Source organism: Triturus cristatus, chromosome 8 (assembly GCF_964204655.1).
Source record: "Triturus cristatus chromosome 8, aTriCri1.1, whole genome shotgun sequence".
NCBI classification, from domain to species: Eukaryota; Metazoa; Chordata; class Amphibia; order Caudata; family Salamandridae; genus Triturus; species Triturus cristatus.
Window position 1 is genome coordinate 1,431,627,069 of NC_140591.1, and position 20,266 is coordinate 1,431,647,334.

General features: G+C 43.7%; 1 protein-coding gene across 4 annotated transcripts in view; it reads left to right on the top strand.

Moving 5' to 3' along the window:
• Positions 1-20,266, top strand: part of DLG2 (discs large MAGUK scaffold protein 2) — a 4,361,751-nt gene that overhangs the window by 3,957,500 nt on the left and 383,985 nt on the right. For all 4 annotated transcript variants that reach the window (XM_085623221.1, XM_085623223.1, XM_085623224.1 and 1 more), the window contains one exon: positions 12,542-12,718. In XM_085623221.1, coding sequence (XP_085479347.1) covers positions 12,542-12,718 — 177 coding nt within the window. The remainder of the gene's footprint in view (positions 1-12,541; positions 12,719-20,266) is intronic.

The window sequence follows — 20,266 nt, forward strand, 5'->3', positions numbered from 1 at the left end:
ACTCATATAAATGTGATAACATTCTTCCAGTTTTTAACTCCACTCATTTTCCATGATGTAGTGCCTCGTGTTCATGGACCATACCTTGCTCCATAGCCTGTACCTAAAAGAAGATGAACCAAAAATGCCAAGTCAGAAAAGGATTGAAACCAATGTTTTGAGGATCAGGGAGCATGTTAATATTTTTTAATTTTACATGAAGAACTTTATAATTTAATAATCGATAAAGCATTAGCCCTGAGTGAAATTTTAATTATGCCTGAGTAATTTCAGTAAATTCGCGTTACTCTTTTCATGCGAAATTACCAAACATTATGGGGTTATGCCTGCTCAAGTAATTATGAGTGATTTGGCAAAAAGTCCCACAGCAGGAGCGCAGGAACATCAAATTTAGAGGCATATTATCAAGGACGGCGTTAAAATTATTGCCGCTTTAGCGGCAGGAAACTGCAGCTAAAGCGGCGATAATGGGCTTGATAATATGCCCTGGAGAATTCCAATAGAAGCCCCTGTTCACACCAGAACATGGGCTTCTATGGCAATTCTCAAGGGCATATTATCAAGCCCATTATCGCCGCTTTAGCTGCAGTTTCCTGCCGCTAAAGCGGCAATAATTTTAACGCCGTCCTTGATAATATGCCCCTTAGTGAGCGCGAGCAGCTGCCAGCTGCTGATGTTCGTGCTCTGTTGCATTTACCACAATTTTCTTCTTGCTCTAAGACAATAGCACAAAGTGCTGGGTTGCACCCCTCGCGAAATTCAATGTAATCTCCCAAACGTTTGCGGTTATTTTGCGTAATTACACTACAGCACATTACAAGAGTTACCCAAACCCCTATAAAATATTTTGTGAAACTTGTAAATATCACACCTGATACCAATTTCATGATACATCAGAACATTGGTTCTATGTATAAAGCAAAAAGTAATCCTTCCAGTCAGGCTTCCTGGAATTCCTCTCTAGCACTCGTGGTCCAGATGTTGGGAGTGCCTAGAGCCTGGCTAACATCATTAGAAGACTTTAATATTTTAACATCTTGCTTTGCATTTTCTCTGTGATAAAAATGAAAATTGAACACCTCTTTTCAGTGCGTTCCTTGGATGCTTTTATGTTTTCTTTAAAACCTTTAACCTCTGCATTTGATATTTTTCAATTGTTGGTGCCAGTTTTATTTTAAATGTGTGATTTTTAACTGCTTTCAATTAGACATTTTTTGCTTCTTACCTGGGATGTTGTTTGGCTAGTTCCTCCTCATGTAATTCAACATTTTCTTTGAAGGAGGACTTGTCACTTGTTTAAAGTTGCCAAAAGCAACTGAGGACTCCTCACTGAAACCAGGTGAGCTCTCACAGTGTTGGATCCAGGGCCGGACGAGAAACCCAAAGCAGCCCTGGCAATTTTGTTGGACCAACCCCCTGGGGGAGGGGAAGGGGTCAGCGTAAGTGTGAAGGACTGCTGCTTTTGTTACTTAAGGCTGATATTGCAGCAATGCTCCTAAACTGGCCCCCAGTAAGAAAACCGCCCCCCCTCCACTGCAATACCGGCCCCCACACTTCCAGCCTCCAAAGGAAATACCCGATGCCCAATATGGCCAGTCCTGCCTTGGTTGGATCTCAGTCATAGCTCACAACACAACTGTGGCTCTTCCCCAGCCCAACCCTACACCCAGGTCAGATTTACCAAAATGAATTAATGGGAGAGACAATGGTAAATTACAACAGCACAAAGAGATGCTCAAGTGGTATTTTGGGTGACAGGGCCTGCTTTGTGCCACACAAGGTTTTGAGCAGTGGAAGAGTGTGTTGAGTACCTCATAGGGTACTGAATTTCGAGTCATCTCATAAAATGTTATACTGTTCTCATTGACTCACCACAAAAAACAGTAGTCAAATTCCACCTGAGCTTGTGCTCAACTTTGAAAACTGTGTTTTTATTAATTACTACTTTTTAGCATAGACTCCTGGTTTGTTTTTAATAGTCTAACTTTATATATTTATTTAAAACTATTCCATCAGTGTTCACTTGAAAAGGTTGCAAACCTTTTACTTTTTTTGCGAAACTTCTTTTGCATTCAAATTCAAGTGGAAAATCAAAAGTGTTTACTAACTGGAAAGTGAAAAAGTTTTATCTATTCTCCAAGTTGGGTTCCGGGCACGCATGGAGACATTGGACCAGGTTTTTAAATTTGTTTTAATTTACTGGAAGGAGGTCCTGTTGGGTAAGGGCCTCATTTTTGCAGCTTTTGTGGACTTAAAATCTGCATTCGATCTTGTCCCAAGACTAAAATTATGGGAAGTTTTATTAAGGCTAGGGATGCCCAGGGAGTTAGTTGACTTTGTGGTTAAGCTCCACAGTTCTAATTATGCCCAGGTCCGGTGGGGGAAACCAGGCGAAGTCACTAAAAGATTTAAGGTCGAGAAGGGTGTCCGACAGGGGTGTGTCCTGGCCCCTACACTGTTTTCGTTGTTTATCAATGGGGTAGTACACTACTTTGAGGACCACCCCACTGACGCACCTAAATTGGATGGACAAAGGGTACCTCTACTCATGTTCGCTCATGATACCCTGATATTATCCAAAACTCGTCAGGGATTACAACGGGCGTTATCACATTTTGAGGCTTTTTGGCAGCGAACATGAGTTAGAGATTAATGTGGACAAAACAAAATTTATGGTCCTCCATGGGGCAGGTGATGTTTCGGCAAAAGTCTCTATGGGGGGGAAGCCACTAGAACAGGCCAAGGTCTTTACATACTTGGGCATTACCATTGGCGAAAAAATGAGCTGGGCCCCCCAGATGAAGCTCTTGGCCTTGAAACATTCACAGCTGGCGGGAGCTCTATTAAGAGAACACAGGTTATCCCTCAGCAAACCTATAGCCCCAGTAATCAAGTTGTACTCAACGAAAATAGCTCCAGCCGTTCTTTACGGTGCAGAAATCTGGGGGAATTGTAACTTGTCCGACCTAATACTGGCGCAGAATAAATTCTTTAGATCACTAGTAGGCCTCCCACAATCGACCCCTCGAATTCCCCTACTGTTTGATCTTGGCTGTAATCCCATTGAGGATGTTGTTAAATTAAAAATGTTGTATTTCTGGAGAAGGTTGTGGTCTAACCAGGAATTAGTCCACTTTTCCAAGGCCCTTCTTGAAGTAAGGGGGTTGGACTATTATAATAAGATTTCATGGCTAAAAACCATTAAAAACCTCCTTCTTGACATGGGCATGAGAGACCTCTGGTTTTCCCCGGAATCTACTGTTATCCCAACAAAAACAGATTTAAGAGTGGCTTTCTGGTGTTTGGTCAAATCAAGAAGGCATACCACACTATTGGACTCTCCTTTGACCAGAGCCTTTTTGGATTTTAAAGACGAACCTTCTCTTGAAGCTTATTGGGACTTGATTACCAAGCCCAGAGATCGTAGGCTGTTTCACCAGTTCAGGGTGGAAACGCTCCCTTTAAGGGATTTTACCAGAAAATGGAAAACAGGCTTGGGAGACAGGTGTCCGTTCTGCCCTGAACATACTGAAAATATAAGCCACCTCCTCTACGTTTGCCCAGCTTATCAATTACCTAGAAACACATGGCTTAAACCTTTGTGTTGCTCACTGGGTACAGCCTCTGCCCTGATTGCTAAAAGGTTGTTAAAAATTGGCGACAAAGATTTAACCATCATTGGAGTAGCCAAATTCCTTAGTTGGTCTTGGGCTATCAGGGAAAGGAGCGGAGGATCGTAGCTCAACATAGCTTCCTTCCATTTTACTTATAAGCTGATCTTATGACCATTTTATATTTTAATGAACTGTGTTTACTATATTGTAAATATGATGTTATTAATCTTGATCGTTGTATTTTAAATTTTAAATTCTCTTGTATAGCATGTCTTTTAAGATGAATAATCATAAATAAAGACTTTCTGAATGAGAATGAGAATAAGTTTCCTAATGTTGAGGCAGAATTTTGAAACTTCACAAATTGCAATAGCATAATGCAGAATTACTACTCGGAGACAGATTACACAAACAAGCCTGATCCACATTGTGAATTCATGTAGTTACCGACCCATATGCTGTTGATGTTGTAATCATTTATTGCCCTGCATGTCAGACATAGTGCTTTAAATTTAATTCTATGGTCCACTGGGAGCCTGTGTAATGAGGTCAGGGCTCTCCTGGTTGTGGAACGTTTAGGCATCTTATAGATGGTTCTGGCCACATCATTCTGCAGCATTTGTAAAAAGAGTCACAGTAGTCCAGGAGAGATCAATGTCTGGTCTACCACTCTTCTGCAAGGGATGGGGAGTAGCTCCAGAATTTTCCTCAGAGTCCTTAATTTGGCAAAGCAGGAACTGGTCAGTTTTTTGGCTTGGACTCCCATCGACAGAGAACTGTCCAGCCACATTTCCAAACTTTTTACAGAGGAAGACGGAATGGATGGTGTACCTAGACTGTTTGGCCAACCCAGCACTATCGCTGGGGGTGGGTTATTTCCCAGCACCATCAGTTCAGCCTAGCCTCCATTTAGTTTTAATGAGCAGCTTGCATCCCGTGGGCCAGTTTCTCAAGGAATGGCCTGACTGAAGCTGATAGCCCTCATTTGGTGTGAGTGAGATGAATAGCTGAGTATCATCAGCATAGGAAACAATGGACACTCCGAAATCCTTGACAATGGAGGTCAGTGGTCTAACATAGATATTAAACAGTGTAGGGCTGAGCGCAGAGCCCTGCGGGACCCCGCACTTCAGAAGGACAGCCTCAGATTAACTGGGGAGGTCCCAGATCTTAAATGATCTTTCTGTTAGAAATGACTAAAGCCATTCCAGAGCGGTACCTCCAATACCATTTCCCATCAACCTGAGTGCTAATGTCTAGTAGTCGACCGTGTTGAATGCTGCACTCAGGTCAAGAAGGATGATGGCTGCCACTCCTCCCTTACCTAGGATTTGTTTGACCTCCTCAGTGACTACTAGTAGCGCCGACTCTGTGCCATGCTTGGGACAAAATCCATTTTGGCAGTCATCCGGAAGCCGGTTGTCCTCTAGTTGCTTAGAGAGATGCTGGTTGATGTGTTTCTCTAGAATTTTCCCAAACACTGGCAACAGAGATTTAGGTTTAAAGTTGCATGGACAAGCGGGGGTCAAGATTCATTTTTTTTAGCAGCGGCTTGACCACCACATGTTTCCATTCCTGTGGAACTATGCCCGTGGAAATCGAGATGTTTCGAAATGTTCTGATTATAGGCAAGATTTCTTGGCTCCCTTGTGAGAGAATATGAGGAAGGGCTGGGTCTAGTGGAGAGCCAGATTTCACTTTCCCAAACAAATCTGGGAGTGCTTCTTCCATGATAAGGGAGGAAATCTGCAAGCGAGCTGTCCCTTTCAATAATAATATGTGTATTTAAATAATCCACATCCAAGTCAAACATGTTTTAGGATGAAGGACAACAAATGCGCTTACAGAACATAAAAATATGAATACACTTCAAAACATTGAATCAAAAACCAAAAGGAAGTCATTTTAGTTTTGAATAAATAAAATCCTAAAGAGGCAGATGCTGGACTGTCCAATAAAAGGCCTTCCTACTTTAGCGACAATTTGAACTTTTTAAACCAATGACATACCTGTTTATTAACTGTATATCAAATGGAACTATTGTGATTAAAGGCCCCCTTTGAAGATGTGATTAAAGATCCCCTTTGAACATGGTGCCAATGTGTTGTTTCTCATCGGGTATGTGTCCATTTTGCACCCTGGTCAACTCCATATTATAAATATTCTTTAGCAGGACGAAAGGAAACATGGTGCTACTGTGTTGTTTTTCACCATAGACAGGTACCGCTCTATTTCTTATCCTTCCAAATGTAGAAAAACTGATTTTCAATCACCAACACTGCTTGAAATAAGAGACATCCACACTGTCAGGCACATGCATCAACCTTTTTTTGCAAGCGCAAACGGTGCGATTCGCATAAATCGTCCGTTTGCGCCCGCAAAAAGGGCTTCTGCGATGCATCAAACTGTAAGGTTCTCGCAATTTAAGAAATCACAATTTATTGAGATTTATTAAACTACGATTGCATTTAAGGAATCGCAAATTGCGATTCCTTAAATGCAATGCATGATGGAATCGCAAATAGCATTTTCGCTAATAGGGGGCGAAAATTACCATCAATTTGAACTTGATGGTAATTTGCAAAAACTTTTAAAAATGCACTAAAGTGCATTTTTCAAAGTTGTAGGTTACACACACACATGCCCTTGGGGCATGTGTGTGTGCAACATGTTTGCACAGATCAATTTCAGGGGTGCAATAGGGTGTCCTTTTGACTCCCTTGCACCCTTAAAATTGCATGCGCAATTTGCGAGTACCTATTGGTACTCACAAATTGCGCATGCAATCTCCCATTCATTCCTATGGGCCTGTAGGACCATAGGAATGAATGGGAAGGCATTGCTTAATTGCGACTCGCAATTTGCGAGTCGCAATTAAGGAATGTTTGGGAATCGCTAATTTTATAGCAATTCCTACATGCATAGTCTTTGCAATTCCTTAATTGCGATTCCTTAATAATCGCAATTAAGGAATCGCAAAAGCCTACATTGATGCATGTGCCCTTGTATTCCTACAAGGGCCTATAGAAGAGAAACGCTAAGAACCTTCCTCGACATCAAAAGAACAACGGACTTAGATGGAAAGACTAGAAAAAGAAAAGGATGGTTGTCTTTTGTCGTTTGAATTTTGGATGACATCACTGCTTTAATAGTGCACTCTGGGCATGCTAGGTTTGGAAGCAGTGTATCACACTTTGTACACACACAAAAAATCCCTTTTTAATTTTGTGCATGTGCAGAATGGGCTCATTTTCCCTGTCTGCATGGATCAAGAAAAATGTTTTGTGGATCTGGGCCTCACTTTGGCTTGGAGTAATTAGCCACATGGAGATATAGTGGGCTGGATCAGTGCCATGAAACAATCCCTGTTTGCATGTGAAAGAGGGGCACAACCCTCAGGACAAGTGGAGTATTGGGGGCAGTATCAGGAACTGCAACAAACCTTTCCACTCATAGAACACAATGTGCTGGTGACAAGAATGCGGGCTAGTGTCGCATTAAGAAGAGCCCTGCACCCAGACAATGATTGTTCCGAAGCAAAGGCCTTTCCTATGTGTAAATGGCTTTTCTCAGTTTTTTAATGAAAATATACTAAAGATGCAGTCAGGTGGTCACCAAGGATACCCAGAGCACGCACAGGTTGATGATTGCTTTGTTCTGTCCGTGAAACCTCAAAAATCCAATTAAATAAAGCTTGTTCCCTGAGTCATTTCTTCATAGATGCTATCATTGCAAAATAGGTTGTGTGACAAGGAGGTATGTGTGTCAGGTAATTATCTTTTAAATATAAGTCATGCTCCTTACAAAATACACAGTAAACCATTAGGCGCCTTAACACAGCGGTAATGTAGGATTTGCCTTCCTTGTCTGAGATGTGTGTCAGTACTTACTGTACTAACAATGTAAGCTTGTTTTGATTGTATAGGGCTTTTCAAAGGATGTTATTACTTATTACTACATCTATCATCCTAAGTTTACATGCGTCCATCAACTGTGTTCCTCCGCTGCCTAATCATACACATTGTCGCCCATAATCTTGATGCATGCACAGCAGTGGCGTAACATTAGCCCTTGCAGCCCGCGCAATGTGGCAAGTTGCCTGAGCTCCAGGGGGCCCCCTGTGGCCCAGTGCACGGGCAGCTGGACCCAGGTCTGAGAGCTCCTGACTGGGTCCGGAGCATGGGGGGCCCTTCATCTCCCTTGCAGGAGGGGCCTCTCAAGTTTTGTTTTGCCACTGATGTAAAGGAACAAGGGTACTATTTTTGGAAAGAGGGACCCACTCAAGAGAGGGCTATTGTCTTAAGACCTGACACAAACCTAGGCCCAGATTTACTAACATTTTATTCATCACAGCAAGACAACTTGCTGCACTGCTGCAAACAGAGAGAGCAGGAATGCACCATATTTACTAAGCACTTAGTGCTGCCTAGCCCCAACACAGGCACCCTTGCACCATGATGCAAGGGTGCCTCCGAACAGGCAGTGTTAGACCTGGCACCATTGACATGGGTCTCTCCTCCATTTTTTGCTTTTTCCTCCTGTGTTTTTGCTGTGTGTTGGACCTCGTTTTGCTGGTCTAGATACTTTGGGCACTTTGCCACTGCTGTCCAGTGCCAAAGTGCAAGTGTTCCCTTTGTAAATTGTTGTTATGGATTGGTGTTTCCATATTTGGCTATGTGATTTAACTAGTCAGTCCCTAGTACAGTGCACCGTGTGTGCCCATGCCTGTAAATCAAATGCTGCTGGTGGGCTACAGCACTGATTGTGCCACCCACATAAGCAGCCTGTAAATGTAACTCTCGCCTGCTATTGCAGAGCCTGTGTGCAGTCTGGTACTGCCATGTCAACCTGGCAAGTGCACCCACTTCCAGGCCCCAACCTTCCTTTTTCTTACGTGTCAGTCACCCCTAAGGTAGGCCCAAGGTATCCCTGTGGGCAGGGTGCAGTGTATGTGAGAGGTAGGATCTGCTCTGATGTGTGTGGCATGTCTTGATCGTGAATTACTGCCAATATTATTTTTCACTATTGCAAGGCTACCTGTTCTCATAGAATAGAATGGGGAGTTTGTTTATAACATCTTATAAACATAAATACCCCCGGGAACAAGGTAGTAAAATAAAGTTCAGTATGCCTGAACTCAGAATGTTAAAATGCATCTTTTAGTAAGGGTGATATTTACTTTTACATTCTGTGTTTGAAAATACCACTTTTAGAAAGTGGGTATTTTCTTGCTTAGCCATCCAGTGTGCCTCTGCTAGGTGTGTGTATTGCATGTCTGGCTTTTGGATGACAGGGGCTGGGGAGGAGCAGTGGCTCCAGAGAGCCTGATGAGTCAGGGCTGGGCTGAATAGAACTGGGCTGCATTTAGATTAGGGGAAGGAGATTTCCTTTCACCTGAATGGACCTGGTCTGCCTTCCACAATGCTGTCTCCACCTCCTGCCAGGAAGCTGCACCAGAGAGGACAGAACCGGTTTTGACCAAGCACAGGGCTTCTCTGCGACCAGAGAACAAAGGATTTTGTTGTTTAAATATTGGGGCCCATACCCCAGAACTTTAGATCACTTCTGGGAAATCAAGAGGAACCTTTGCCAAGGAGAAGAGCAGGAGAAGCTGAGGAGGAATACTGCCCCTGTGCTGTTTGCTGTCTGGGGTTGGCCTGCAGTGGCTACTTGCTGCTACGGAAAGGAGACTTTGCTGTTTGCTGTGTCCCCTGCTTGAGGAAGATCTCCAAGGGCTTGAAACTGAGCCTGCCTCCTGTTCTGAAGTCTCAGGGACACAAAGACTTCACCACCAGCTCCCCTGAACTTCCCTGCGGGGAGTTCTGACCTGCAAAGAGGTGACTTCTGTTGTTTGGGATCTATAGAGACTGTTTTCCACTGGGAGCTGGAAATCAATGCAACACCAAGAAGCGTGACACATCCGTACCTGTTTCCGACGCATCGTCAAAGAAAGCGTTGTAGCGCCTGCTGCAGCTCGAGAAATCGCTGCATCGAGTGCAACGATCTCCGAAGTCCGAGATCACCACACCAATTCCAAAGCAAGCCCTGCTGTGTGGCTGCAAAACTCCAAGCATCAGCCCAGATCCTCGCATCGAGGCACCAAAGCTGTCGCATCGTTTGGGGACGCAGTAAGAAACCAACACATCACCTCCCCACCCAGTAAGAAACCGACGCATCACCTTCTCTCTGGTAAGGAACCGACGCATCACCTCCCCTGCGCAGCATTAAGGAACTGACGCATCACCTCCCCCGGAGCAAGGAACCGACGCATCACTTTCCTGAGTGTAAGGAACCGATGCATCACCTTCCCTGCGGCCCGTTTTGTTTGTTTACGTGACGCATCCAAGGTACTTTGTGTGAAAATTGTTACATCTGCACTTTGCTTTGAACTGAACTATTTCTACCATTTGAAAGTCATATCTTTTTACTGGATTATGGATTTTTGTCGTTTTAGGTCTTGTTTGGTTTAGCTAAAGATTACTTATTTTTCTACACTGGTGTGGTGTCCATTTGTAGTGATTTCACTGTATTAATGTATGTGTTTACAAATGCTTTACACACTGCCTCTGAGATAAGCCTGTCTGCTCCTGCCAAGCTACCAAGGGGGTGAGCAGGGGTTATTTTAGAAGGGTTTCCCCCTCACCCTGACTAGAAGCAAGGGTCCCTATTTGGACAAAGGTACCTACCTCTGCCAACTAGAGAACCCCATTTCTAACAGGCAGGATTGTTTTTGTGCAGGAAGGAGAACCTTCCTGCACAAAACCAATCCTCAGAGTCATTTTCCTCTTTCTACATGTGCTGCATATTGCAACACACGTAGAAAGAGGAAATAACGAGGAGAAATAAACATATTTCTCCTTGTTATGCCTCTGTTGGGATGGTTTAGCACTTTGACACATTACCAGGTTTACTATCCATAGTAAATCTGGGAAGGTGCCAAAATCCATGGGTGGATAAGTGAGAACACTCACACTTTACCCATTGAACTCCTTCAAATGGGCATGAGTAACCCAAGGGAGCGATTAACTAAGCCACACAAGGTGGTTTTGTGTGGTTTAGTGAATATCATCTAGGCATTGCATCGCCTTGCATGACTTAATGGCAATGCAAGGTCTTAGTAAATCTGGGCCCTAGTACATTGCAGAGGTAGCCTGTGATGCCTAATTTGATGCGTGCGGTGTAGATGGATTTAAGGAGTAGGAATCATCGCTTTTGATTATTTCACGTCCTTTTCTGTTGCTTTGTGCCCCAGGGATGGAGCAGGTGGATGGCCATCAAAAAATCAGGAAAACAAAAAGTTACTTTTATGCAAAAATCAGCCATGTAGTTTTGTCAACTAATTTAGACACCTAAAGTTAGTGCCAGCGAATGGTGACATGAATGCGTAAATGGGGATGAAAGACACCCAATTTCGCAGGTTATTGCTTCGAGAACACTCTAGACAGGGTAATGACAACCTCTATAACAAACATGTACAAGCTACTTTAAAAAATGTATACCTCAACAAAAGAGTATTGAAGTCTACTGTCATTGACGATGGTTCGGGAATAAAGACTGTTCATATGAGTGTGATGTGGTCAGCTTTGAATACATGTGAACCAGTAAATGTAAATGTATGGATACTTGTATAGCGCACGACTACCCGGAGGCCTCTCGGCGCTTGTACGAATACCACTGTGGAACCCATCCTGGCTTTTCCCTGTGAGGCGTCCACTCCTGGGCACCCCCAAGGTGAAGGCCAGGCATCCTTAGCGTTGTGGGGGCCGTTGTGGAGATTAAGCAAGCTATTGCCCAGAGTTGCAGAGTGGGACTCCATGATTAGAATGGCACGAGGTAAGAATTATCAGGTCCGTGGAATTTTTGAGCCCAAGACCCGCCGAGACGGGGAATTGAACCCTGGTCCCGGGCTAGACCTCTGCATCAGGGTCTGCCGCTCTAATCATTGAGCCACACTTCTCCACAAAAGCACAGGATGAAATAACTTCATGTGGAATTTCAGACACTCGTATATTATTAATGTGGTATAGGTTTCACTTAAAAATGAATTGTCTACCTGTTCCTCTACCAAAATATGAAAAGATTGGTAAAAGGTAGGCTGAGCATGGGTCAGCTGAAGCACATAGCCAAACCACTTTCCTTTTCCAAAATTACTTATCAAAAGAGGGTGAGTACAAAGAGGGTACTGGGATCAAATTAGGACAGATTTGTCTACCTTCTAAATGGGACTAAATCCCACTCTACCAAGGATTTTTCTCCCCCCTTATAATCAACTTGAGATCACCTGAGATCTATCCAGCTAGCTGGGAGGGATTCCACAAGCTTCTTGAGAGCTGCTTTTTGCTAGTGTACAAATTAGTCCTTGTACTACAAAATGGATCCAAGTTAATGTGCTAGCACTAAACAAAAACAGGGAGGTAAACTAAAATAATATAAAATAAAAGTCAATTATGAAAAGCTGCGTCCTGAAAAGTGCTCAACAATATCCAAAAGTCTGTCTTGTAAAAATGAATCATAGGCATTCTTTCTGTAACTGTGTCCCTGGTCGCAGTCCATAGTGAGATATATGCCACAACATACTGTTACAAACAATTACATTGACATGACCATGGCCGGGACATATGTTGACCTTGCCATGAAAGATATACTACTCCTCCAGTCTTATCAATCTGGGTGCTACAGCCATGTCAACAGCATGGCAAGGCAATATAATAATATATTATATTATAATTGTCAAAGTGAATTTTGTTGAACAGAAGATGATGCCACCTGTATGTAATGCATGAATAGATGACCAGCTATATCATTGATATAAATATTGTTACAGAGAGGAGAGATACAAATGTTTTGCCAAACAGAAGCATATTTCCGGGTATTTGAGCTTTCAGTGGTTGTGACAATGAATTGTTTTTTGTCTTTCATATTGACAGAGCTATGTTTGATTATGACAAGAGCAAAGACAGTGGTCTGCCGAGCCAAGGGCTGAGTTTCAAGTATGGAGACATCCTTCATGTCATCAATGCATCTGATGATGAATGGTGGCAAGCGAGAAGAGCGATGGAGGAGGGAGACAGTGAAGAGATGGGGGTCATACCCAGCAAAAGGAGGTAAATCCACGTTTAGCTACTCAACTGCTATAAACAAATGTCCAAATTGGCATTAAACAAACAATGATCTCCCAAACTGATAAATTATTGAGGCTGTCAATACCTTAAAATTACCAAATGTTGTGTTTTACCACTTAAGATGTCAAATCAACTTTTGATTATAGTAAATATATTTTATTTGATATATTTTATTTAAAATTGCGTGTTTTTTAGAACAGGGCTGTGCTGCTCACTTGGTATTCAAGTATGTTTTTGAAGATAAGTATATGTTTAGCATTCTTAACTCCACATACATGTATCTTGACAATATATAGATCTTCAAGGTATGTAGCTGTGGAGTTAACAATGGTAAAACTTTACTTACTTATATATATTCACTTTCTCAATATCCTGGTCATTGATATTTTGGATGCAATATTCTCGTAAATCAATATCCCTACTCGATCTTCCCGATATTAGTTGGGATGCACTTAGCTAGTATTCTCCTCTATCACTGATTGACTTGGTGAGGCCTCAGGCCAGCACATCTGTCTTCGAGTTGCTTATTTAACAAAAAAGGAGCAGCAATATAGCATCCATTCATGGATGTTAATCTTCACGGGCCATAGAAGCAAAGATACATTTGCATGCTATCCTATATTAACCTCCAACTTTGCGGTCAATCGAGTCCTATTTAAAGGCACTTAATGAATCACAACTGGTATCCTTTGCAACTTGGCTATGGTTATCTTTGTGGACCATGAGTTTGATGAAGGATATACTGATGCTTAAGGAAAGCCAAGACAAGGTAGAAGTTACTGGTCCTGATGGAACCAGGACCTTGAATGCATTAATGACATACAGAATGATTTTGAACAACCCAGAATGAGAACATTTACTCGGCAGTAATGAGACATACGTGCATCTTAAACACACAACTAGCTTGATGCTTCTATATTGATATCTACTAAGACCTCTGAGCTACGTTGAGGATGACTTTGTGAACATTCAGTCCCAGTATAGGTCGAAATGCGCTATGTAGACCACCCAAGAAGGAACCTTTATCTTTGACTATCAAAGCAACCGAAAGGCAGAAGTAAAGACTTAATTACATTTTAAATACATAACACCACTCTTGTTCTCATTATGCCCTTGTGGAAGGCACAGCCACACTGACAGATAACATTAAATATGTTTTATGCGTATATACTTGTTGTCTGTTCTATGGTCCTTTGGAATACCTCCTACACAGAAACATCGTATAGGAAATATAAATATATGTATAAAGCACATTTGAAATGCAATTTATTTGACATTATACTTCATGACACGTATGTCTATGGATTTTGTTTGTTAAATACTCCGAGGAGGTACACCAACTTTTTCTTTATGGTAGAATTCCACATCTTCACTTGAGATCAATTGTGCCTTATCTGTTCGAATTTATAAGATAAGAGTCTCAGAGTGAATTATTTAAAGTATTACTAAAGATTGTGGAAGAAATGCACAGGAGACATGAGTATATCTTTTCAGTACTGTTGTAGTAACAAAGGAAAAGATTAATGACCAGCAGGGAAACTTTTCTGGATAAATTAGGAACAATCAATATCATCTTGTAAGTCGTGTGACTGAATACTAGTGTTCATGGCTTTTCCACCAAGGTTTTACCATCTCACTAACCTTGTGCTTTAATAGAAAATTCAACTAGGATTCTATTCTATTCAGCTAAGTCCTATTTGGTCTCCTGGTCAACTCCCTCACTTGGCACGTCCATGCCAGTACAGTTCAGAGTTGGACCAGTTTCAGTGGCCGACAAGGTATCAGAGAAGCAATGGACACTGTTACTGCATCAGCTCTATTCCCACATCCTAGGCAAAGCACTCTGAGATGTCTTCACCTGTTTGGAGTGCTTTTCCCAAAAAATGGAAATAAGTAAAAATGCTACCTCTACTACTCTAACCAAATTAAATGTCACAAATATGAACTACTGTGTTTTTACCAAGATGTTTTTGAGAACATTGGGTGACATAATGCTTGCTATTTAATTAATTAAAAATAGGCACTTCTGAATAAGATGTTGACACAGTGTGCATCTGTTCCTTGGTATCGTGGACAAGGAGACCCAGTGGTGTTAGATGGAATCAGCACATCCTAGATTTCCTAGGATCTATACATTTTCAGAAATGTGCAATGTTGCCAGTGTCCTGGAGTACATGGATCTATTGGAGGTGCACTTGCAATTCTATATATAAAGATCCATTTTTTAGGTCGAGCCTACAGCGCTTGCGATGAAGGATCATCTGTTGTATGTACTTTGTGGGCTCTGGAGTATTGCCACAGGACTTGGCTGCTTCCTCTTTTTTGCTTTTGTTTAGGGACTTTTTTTTGGTGAACAACCATTACAACGCAACTTTTACAACGCACTGCCATTACAACGAAACTGTTACAACGCAAATGCTGTGACAACACATGCCATTACAACGCAAGTCTTTACATCGACTTGCACTAGATGGCGTGCTAACATTAAAAATAGTGTAGTTTACTATCCAAACACCTTCCCTACTGCAACGTGGACTGGAGTTAGAATAGTAAATTACCCTTTTTTAATGTTAGCACGCCATCTACTGCAAGTCGATGTAAAGACTTGCGTTGTAAAGACTTGCGTTGTCACAGCATTTGCGTTGTAAAAAATTCGTTGTAACAGCATGCGTTGTAAAAGCATGCGTTGTAACATCATACATCCTAACGACTTGCGTTGTAATGGCATGCGATGGAACAACGCATCGTTGCAATGACTTGCGTTGTAAACGCATGCATTGTAAACGATGCGTTGTAAAGGTTGTTTCCTGCTAAGATGTACAAAAATACGGTGCCGAAGCTGAACACACACCCGAAGAAGAGCCTGGGTGGAATGCAGTGTAAAAAAAAAAGGGATGTATGATGTTACAACGCATGCTTTTACAACGCATGCTGTTACAACAAATTTTTTACAACGCAAATGCTGTGACAACGCACCGTATTTTTGTACATCTTAGCAGGAAACAACCTTTACAACGCATCGTTTACAATGCATGCGTTTACAACGCAAGTCATTGCAACGATGCGTTGTTCCATCGCATGCCATTACAACGCAAGTCGTTACAATGACTTGCGGTAGGGGGCGGAAGGTGTTGGATTTGTTGAATTTTCAATACAACACCTTCCCTGCTGTTGCACACACTGGAGTTGGAATAGTAAATTATACTATTCCAAACTTCAGCGTCCTCCCTACTGCAAGTCATTGTAACGACTTCTGTTGTAATCGCATGCGATGTAACAACACTTCGTTGTAACGACTTGCGTTGTAAACACATGTGTTGTAAAGAGTGCTATTCATCTTAGCACCCTCCTTCCCTGTTGTTGCTGTCATTTTTCCGGCACTCCCTCTCCGTTTGCTTCATCCCTGCCCGGCCTCTCTCCTTCCCTGTTTTAATGTCCTCCCAGTCCCTGCAATTCATTGCTCCTTTGGCGCTGCCTCCAGCGTTCTTTTAAATTGCTTATTCTCGTGTCCCACAACTCTTCCTTGTTATTTTGCCCTTGTTCTACAGACTTTGAATAAAAGACTCATTTTACAGAACAACAAAAAATAATTATTCGGGTGTCACATGATCCAGAAATAGACGTACATTGACCGTAAATTGCGCTTATGCTAGAAGGAAGCTGACGCAACAAAACAGAGGAGCGATCCGGACCACTGCCTCCGGCGCAGAGTGCTGGGGGCGGCACTGTGGGGCCTCCCGGAGGTGCTGCAGGGGCGCAAGAGGCTCATAGGAACAAGTGAGATAACAGAGTGGCTGCAATGTCTTCTGTTCATTAAATGAGAGCCAGGCTTTAAAGGGTTTAGTTTGCGTGTGACTAACTATTTTAAACAGGATGGGGTTAAAGACGTCAAAAGCCATGGCAGGTGCATATATGCTGTGTACATTTATTCCGAAATACACAGACTCCTCTGATAATCTTGACTTCTGATTCATGATATAGATATTTGAATTTCCTGAATGATTGGGATCATCGGGTTGGTATATTGTGTGGCTTGTGATCTTCACACTTTCCCAAAAATAAGCAGGGCCCATCCGCATCTATGAGACTCATTTACCTTTCTGAGCAAATTCTGATTCAGAAGCAAACTCCTGTCTGCAAACGTGGGATTAAAACGAGTCCACCTATTGCGCATTTTTTTAGTTATTGACTGTGTAACTTGCACCTGGAGGTGGGCGAGCCGCTGAAAGCTCTAACATGAAGCCTGGCTCCCCTCAAGGTTCCTTTGAAACCTAGAGCCCAGCTTTTAATATGGCTTCTGTCTGCTCCATCGCTCATCTACCATCATGCACAAAGAGGTTAAACAAAGCACCAATATTTGAGTTACAAAGAAGACACAAATAGATATCTGTTTAGTGGCTGTTTGTACAAAGTGAAACCAGAGAACCTGCAAGAAACACGGATTCTCCGCTTAACCAAACTGAGTGATCGCAGGCAAAGATTTTTTTTTATTGATCCTCCTTTTTCTTCACTATAGCAAATGAAAGCACCTTCAAATGCCATGTTACAAATATATGCTGTAAAAAAAATACATTGTGTTTGATTTAAAAGACTATAATGTTCCATTATCTACAAGAATCTCGGCCACGTACAGAGTGCACGTGACAACTGTTTTGCCTCATAGTTCACTAGTGGCGCTCTCACCAGGGTGGGGGCAGAAGGGTTCTAAGTTCATGCTTAAAAACTATCACATTTATTAAGTACTTCTCAGTGCACTGCATTAGTGGACATATTAATGTCAAAGGTTCCACATGTGAAGGAAGGCCACTTTTTTGACTTAATCATATTTTATCTGATGTTTGTTGTATGATTTACAAGGCAAATATTTTCAGAGCTCGGCTCACAGAGTGGCTCAAAGAGCCAAGCCAGACCCTTTGCTCAGCTCTGGCTCAGCTCGCCCTGTTAATTTGCTGGCTCGCCCACCTCTGTTTGCACCATATACAATATGGCATAAATACATACAGACAAACTGCATAATTCCTGAGTTTGAGCATGTCCAAAACGGGTGTGGAGGGGGGCATGGGCAATTATCACATCATACCCAGTCCGAGGTCTGAAACTCGCATACCCATACAGTGCAGATCCAGTTAACACCACAGCCCGTGCTATCAGCATTTACCTGGTGTTCAATTTGCAAATAAAGTTATGGGCCACTTGTATTAAAGGCCCTAAATGTCCAAGTCTCTTTGGTTGGTACACGCACAAGAACCCGCTGTGCAGCCTCTCGGCTAATGGTATTATTATCTCAGGACTGCAGTTCAAAATAATTGGGTCTGCTGGCGCTCATCTCACTAATTGACTTGATGGACACATTTTTTACTCTGCTTATACTTACTAGGGTGGAGCTCACGGAGTTTCACTTACGCGGAGTGACTTAAAAACTGTGAAATTACGTGGAGTTCTGATAGCAGGTCGAGTTCACTGCACTTAGTAAACTATGTTCAAGTTGAACCAGGACTGCATCATCGGCAAACCCAGACATCAACTGGACTAGTTGAGAACTCTAGGTATGCACCCCATACCCCCATAGTCACCAGCCTGCCCCCACATGTATATTGCCACCCCCAAAACAAAAGCAGGGCCTTGGTACTTACGTGGGCGATGTCTGTGCGCAAGTAGTAGCAGGTACAGTAGAGGTCCTTGTAACTGTGCCAGCTCCCTGCGGTGTCCCATCCTGCACCTCCCATGCAGAGCCCAGTCCAGCCCTGCTAACTGGCACCTGGAGAGGGAAGAAAGAAACTCAGAAGAAATTAAACTCCTGCTCTTACAGCCCTGGTCCGGTGGTGTACTCGGAGCTCTGAGTGCTCTACCGCGCTGCTTCCCTCGCCCTCATAGTGCTCCACAATGCAGGCTCAGCTAATTCCAATCGTTTCCTTCAGCTGGCTGGGAGCATGCATGCGTGCACAAGCATCAGAATGTCAATTGGTACTCAATGGTGCACAGATGCAAGGGTGAGCACTGGTTGAGCACAGCGGTGAGCAGCACAACGGTATTAACTTCACTCTGCCAGAGTAGGCAAACCCCGTGAACCCTGCTGGTGGAGCGAAATAGGTTTTCAATGGGTGCGTAAAAGTTACAAAGTTACTGCAAAAAGGATCTTCCGGATGGACTATGAACTCAAGATTGGAAACACAGACACTAGAGATGATACTCTACACTTGGGCACCGGAGTGCCAGCTTTACCTCACCCACAGGAAGCGGGTGCATAGGTCTCGAAGTGCGTCGGGTTTCTTCTATCTGTTCAATGGAGCCTGTAGTCAAAGATGCTGCAGGCGATCGGTCCGGAAGAGATGCGGTGGATCCAAGAGTGGATCGGAGTTGTAGAAGACCTGTAAGCAGAGGGGACAGTGTTCACAGTCACTAGCCAGTGACCAGCGTGGCACCAGGTGGGTACCAGGCGATGTCGGGTGCAAACAGGAGGAAAGGTGCAGCTTGTCTCTGCAGCCACGTGGTCCCTGAAGGTCGACGACGTCCAGGAGTCGGTTCACGAGCTGTCCCACGCAGGCTCTCGCTGTCGGCGGTGTCGGCGACTTGATCGAAGCAAACAAGCCTTGGCAAAAGCAATTGTTGTGGAAAACAAAATAAGCTGATGGTTCTGACCAGCAAGGTCAGAGGGATTGCTCCTTTGGAGGGGAGCAAGGGCCAGTCTGGAGCAACTAGACCAGCAATGTAGTTCTTGAAGTTCGTCGCCAAGATGGCCACTAGCCAGCAGGCCAGCAACCGGTTAGGCGCGTCGAGTGGCAAAATGCAGAAGGGCCCCACGCAGATCGTGGAGATGCTGGGGGGCTCACCTTTGATGCAGATGCTGCTCGGGTGTTGGGCTTCTCAGGACCCAAAGTACAACTTGGAGGGAGCCTCGGTTGTCGCGCTTGCAGCTTGTCGTGGTCTTTTCAAGATGGCTGGCTCCACGTGTCTCGGTGCCTCCACGGGTTCCTTCTTTTCAGGGACTGTGGATCGGGCGGTGAGAGGTCTGGAGGTCCAGGTCTTGTCAGTCTCTGGGCTCTGGCTCCGGCGGGAGGCGGCGACAAAGCAGACGTTGATTCGCTGGATGGTGCTTGCGTTAGCAAGGTGGTCACTCCCTGACCACAGGGGAGATTTCCTTCAGTCCTCTGTGCGGCAGAGCGTCGAAGTTCCCGTGTTCTTCTTGTAGATAAGTTGATTCCAGGATGTCTGAAGTCTTAGGACACAGCTCCTACCTTTAAGCGGATTCTAGGGGCCGGACTACCTGCTAGGTCCCTCCCTAAGGGTGGGACCAGGAAGGGGGGTGGTTACACCCCCAATCCTTTGTCCAGCTCGCCCCAGGCCCGGGACTGGTGTGCCCCAGGACCGGATTGAACTGGCATATGCACCGAGGCTCCTTGTGAGCCTCAGGCATGTCTGGTTTCTTTCAAGCCCTACCTGACCAATACACAAAATCCTGTCTGGGGTGGTGCACGCACCTCCCCTGGCAGGAAACCCTTTGTCCACACCTCCCAAGCTGGAAGGACTCCC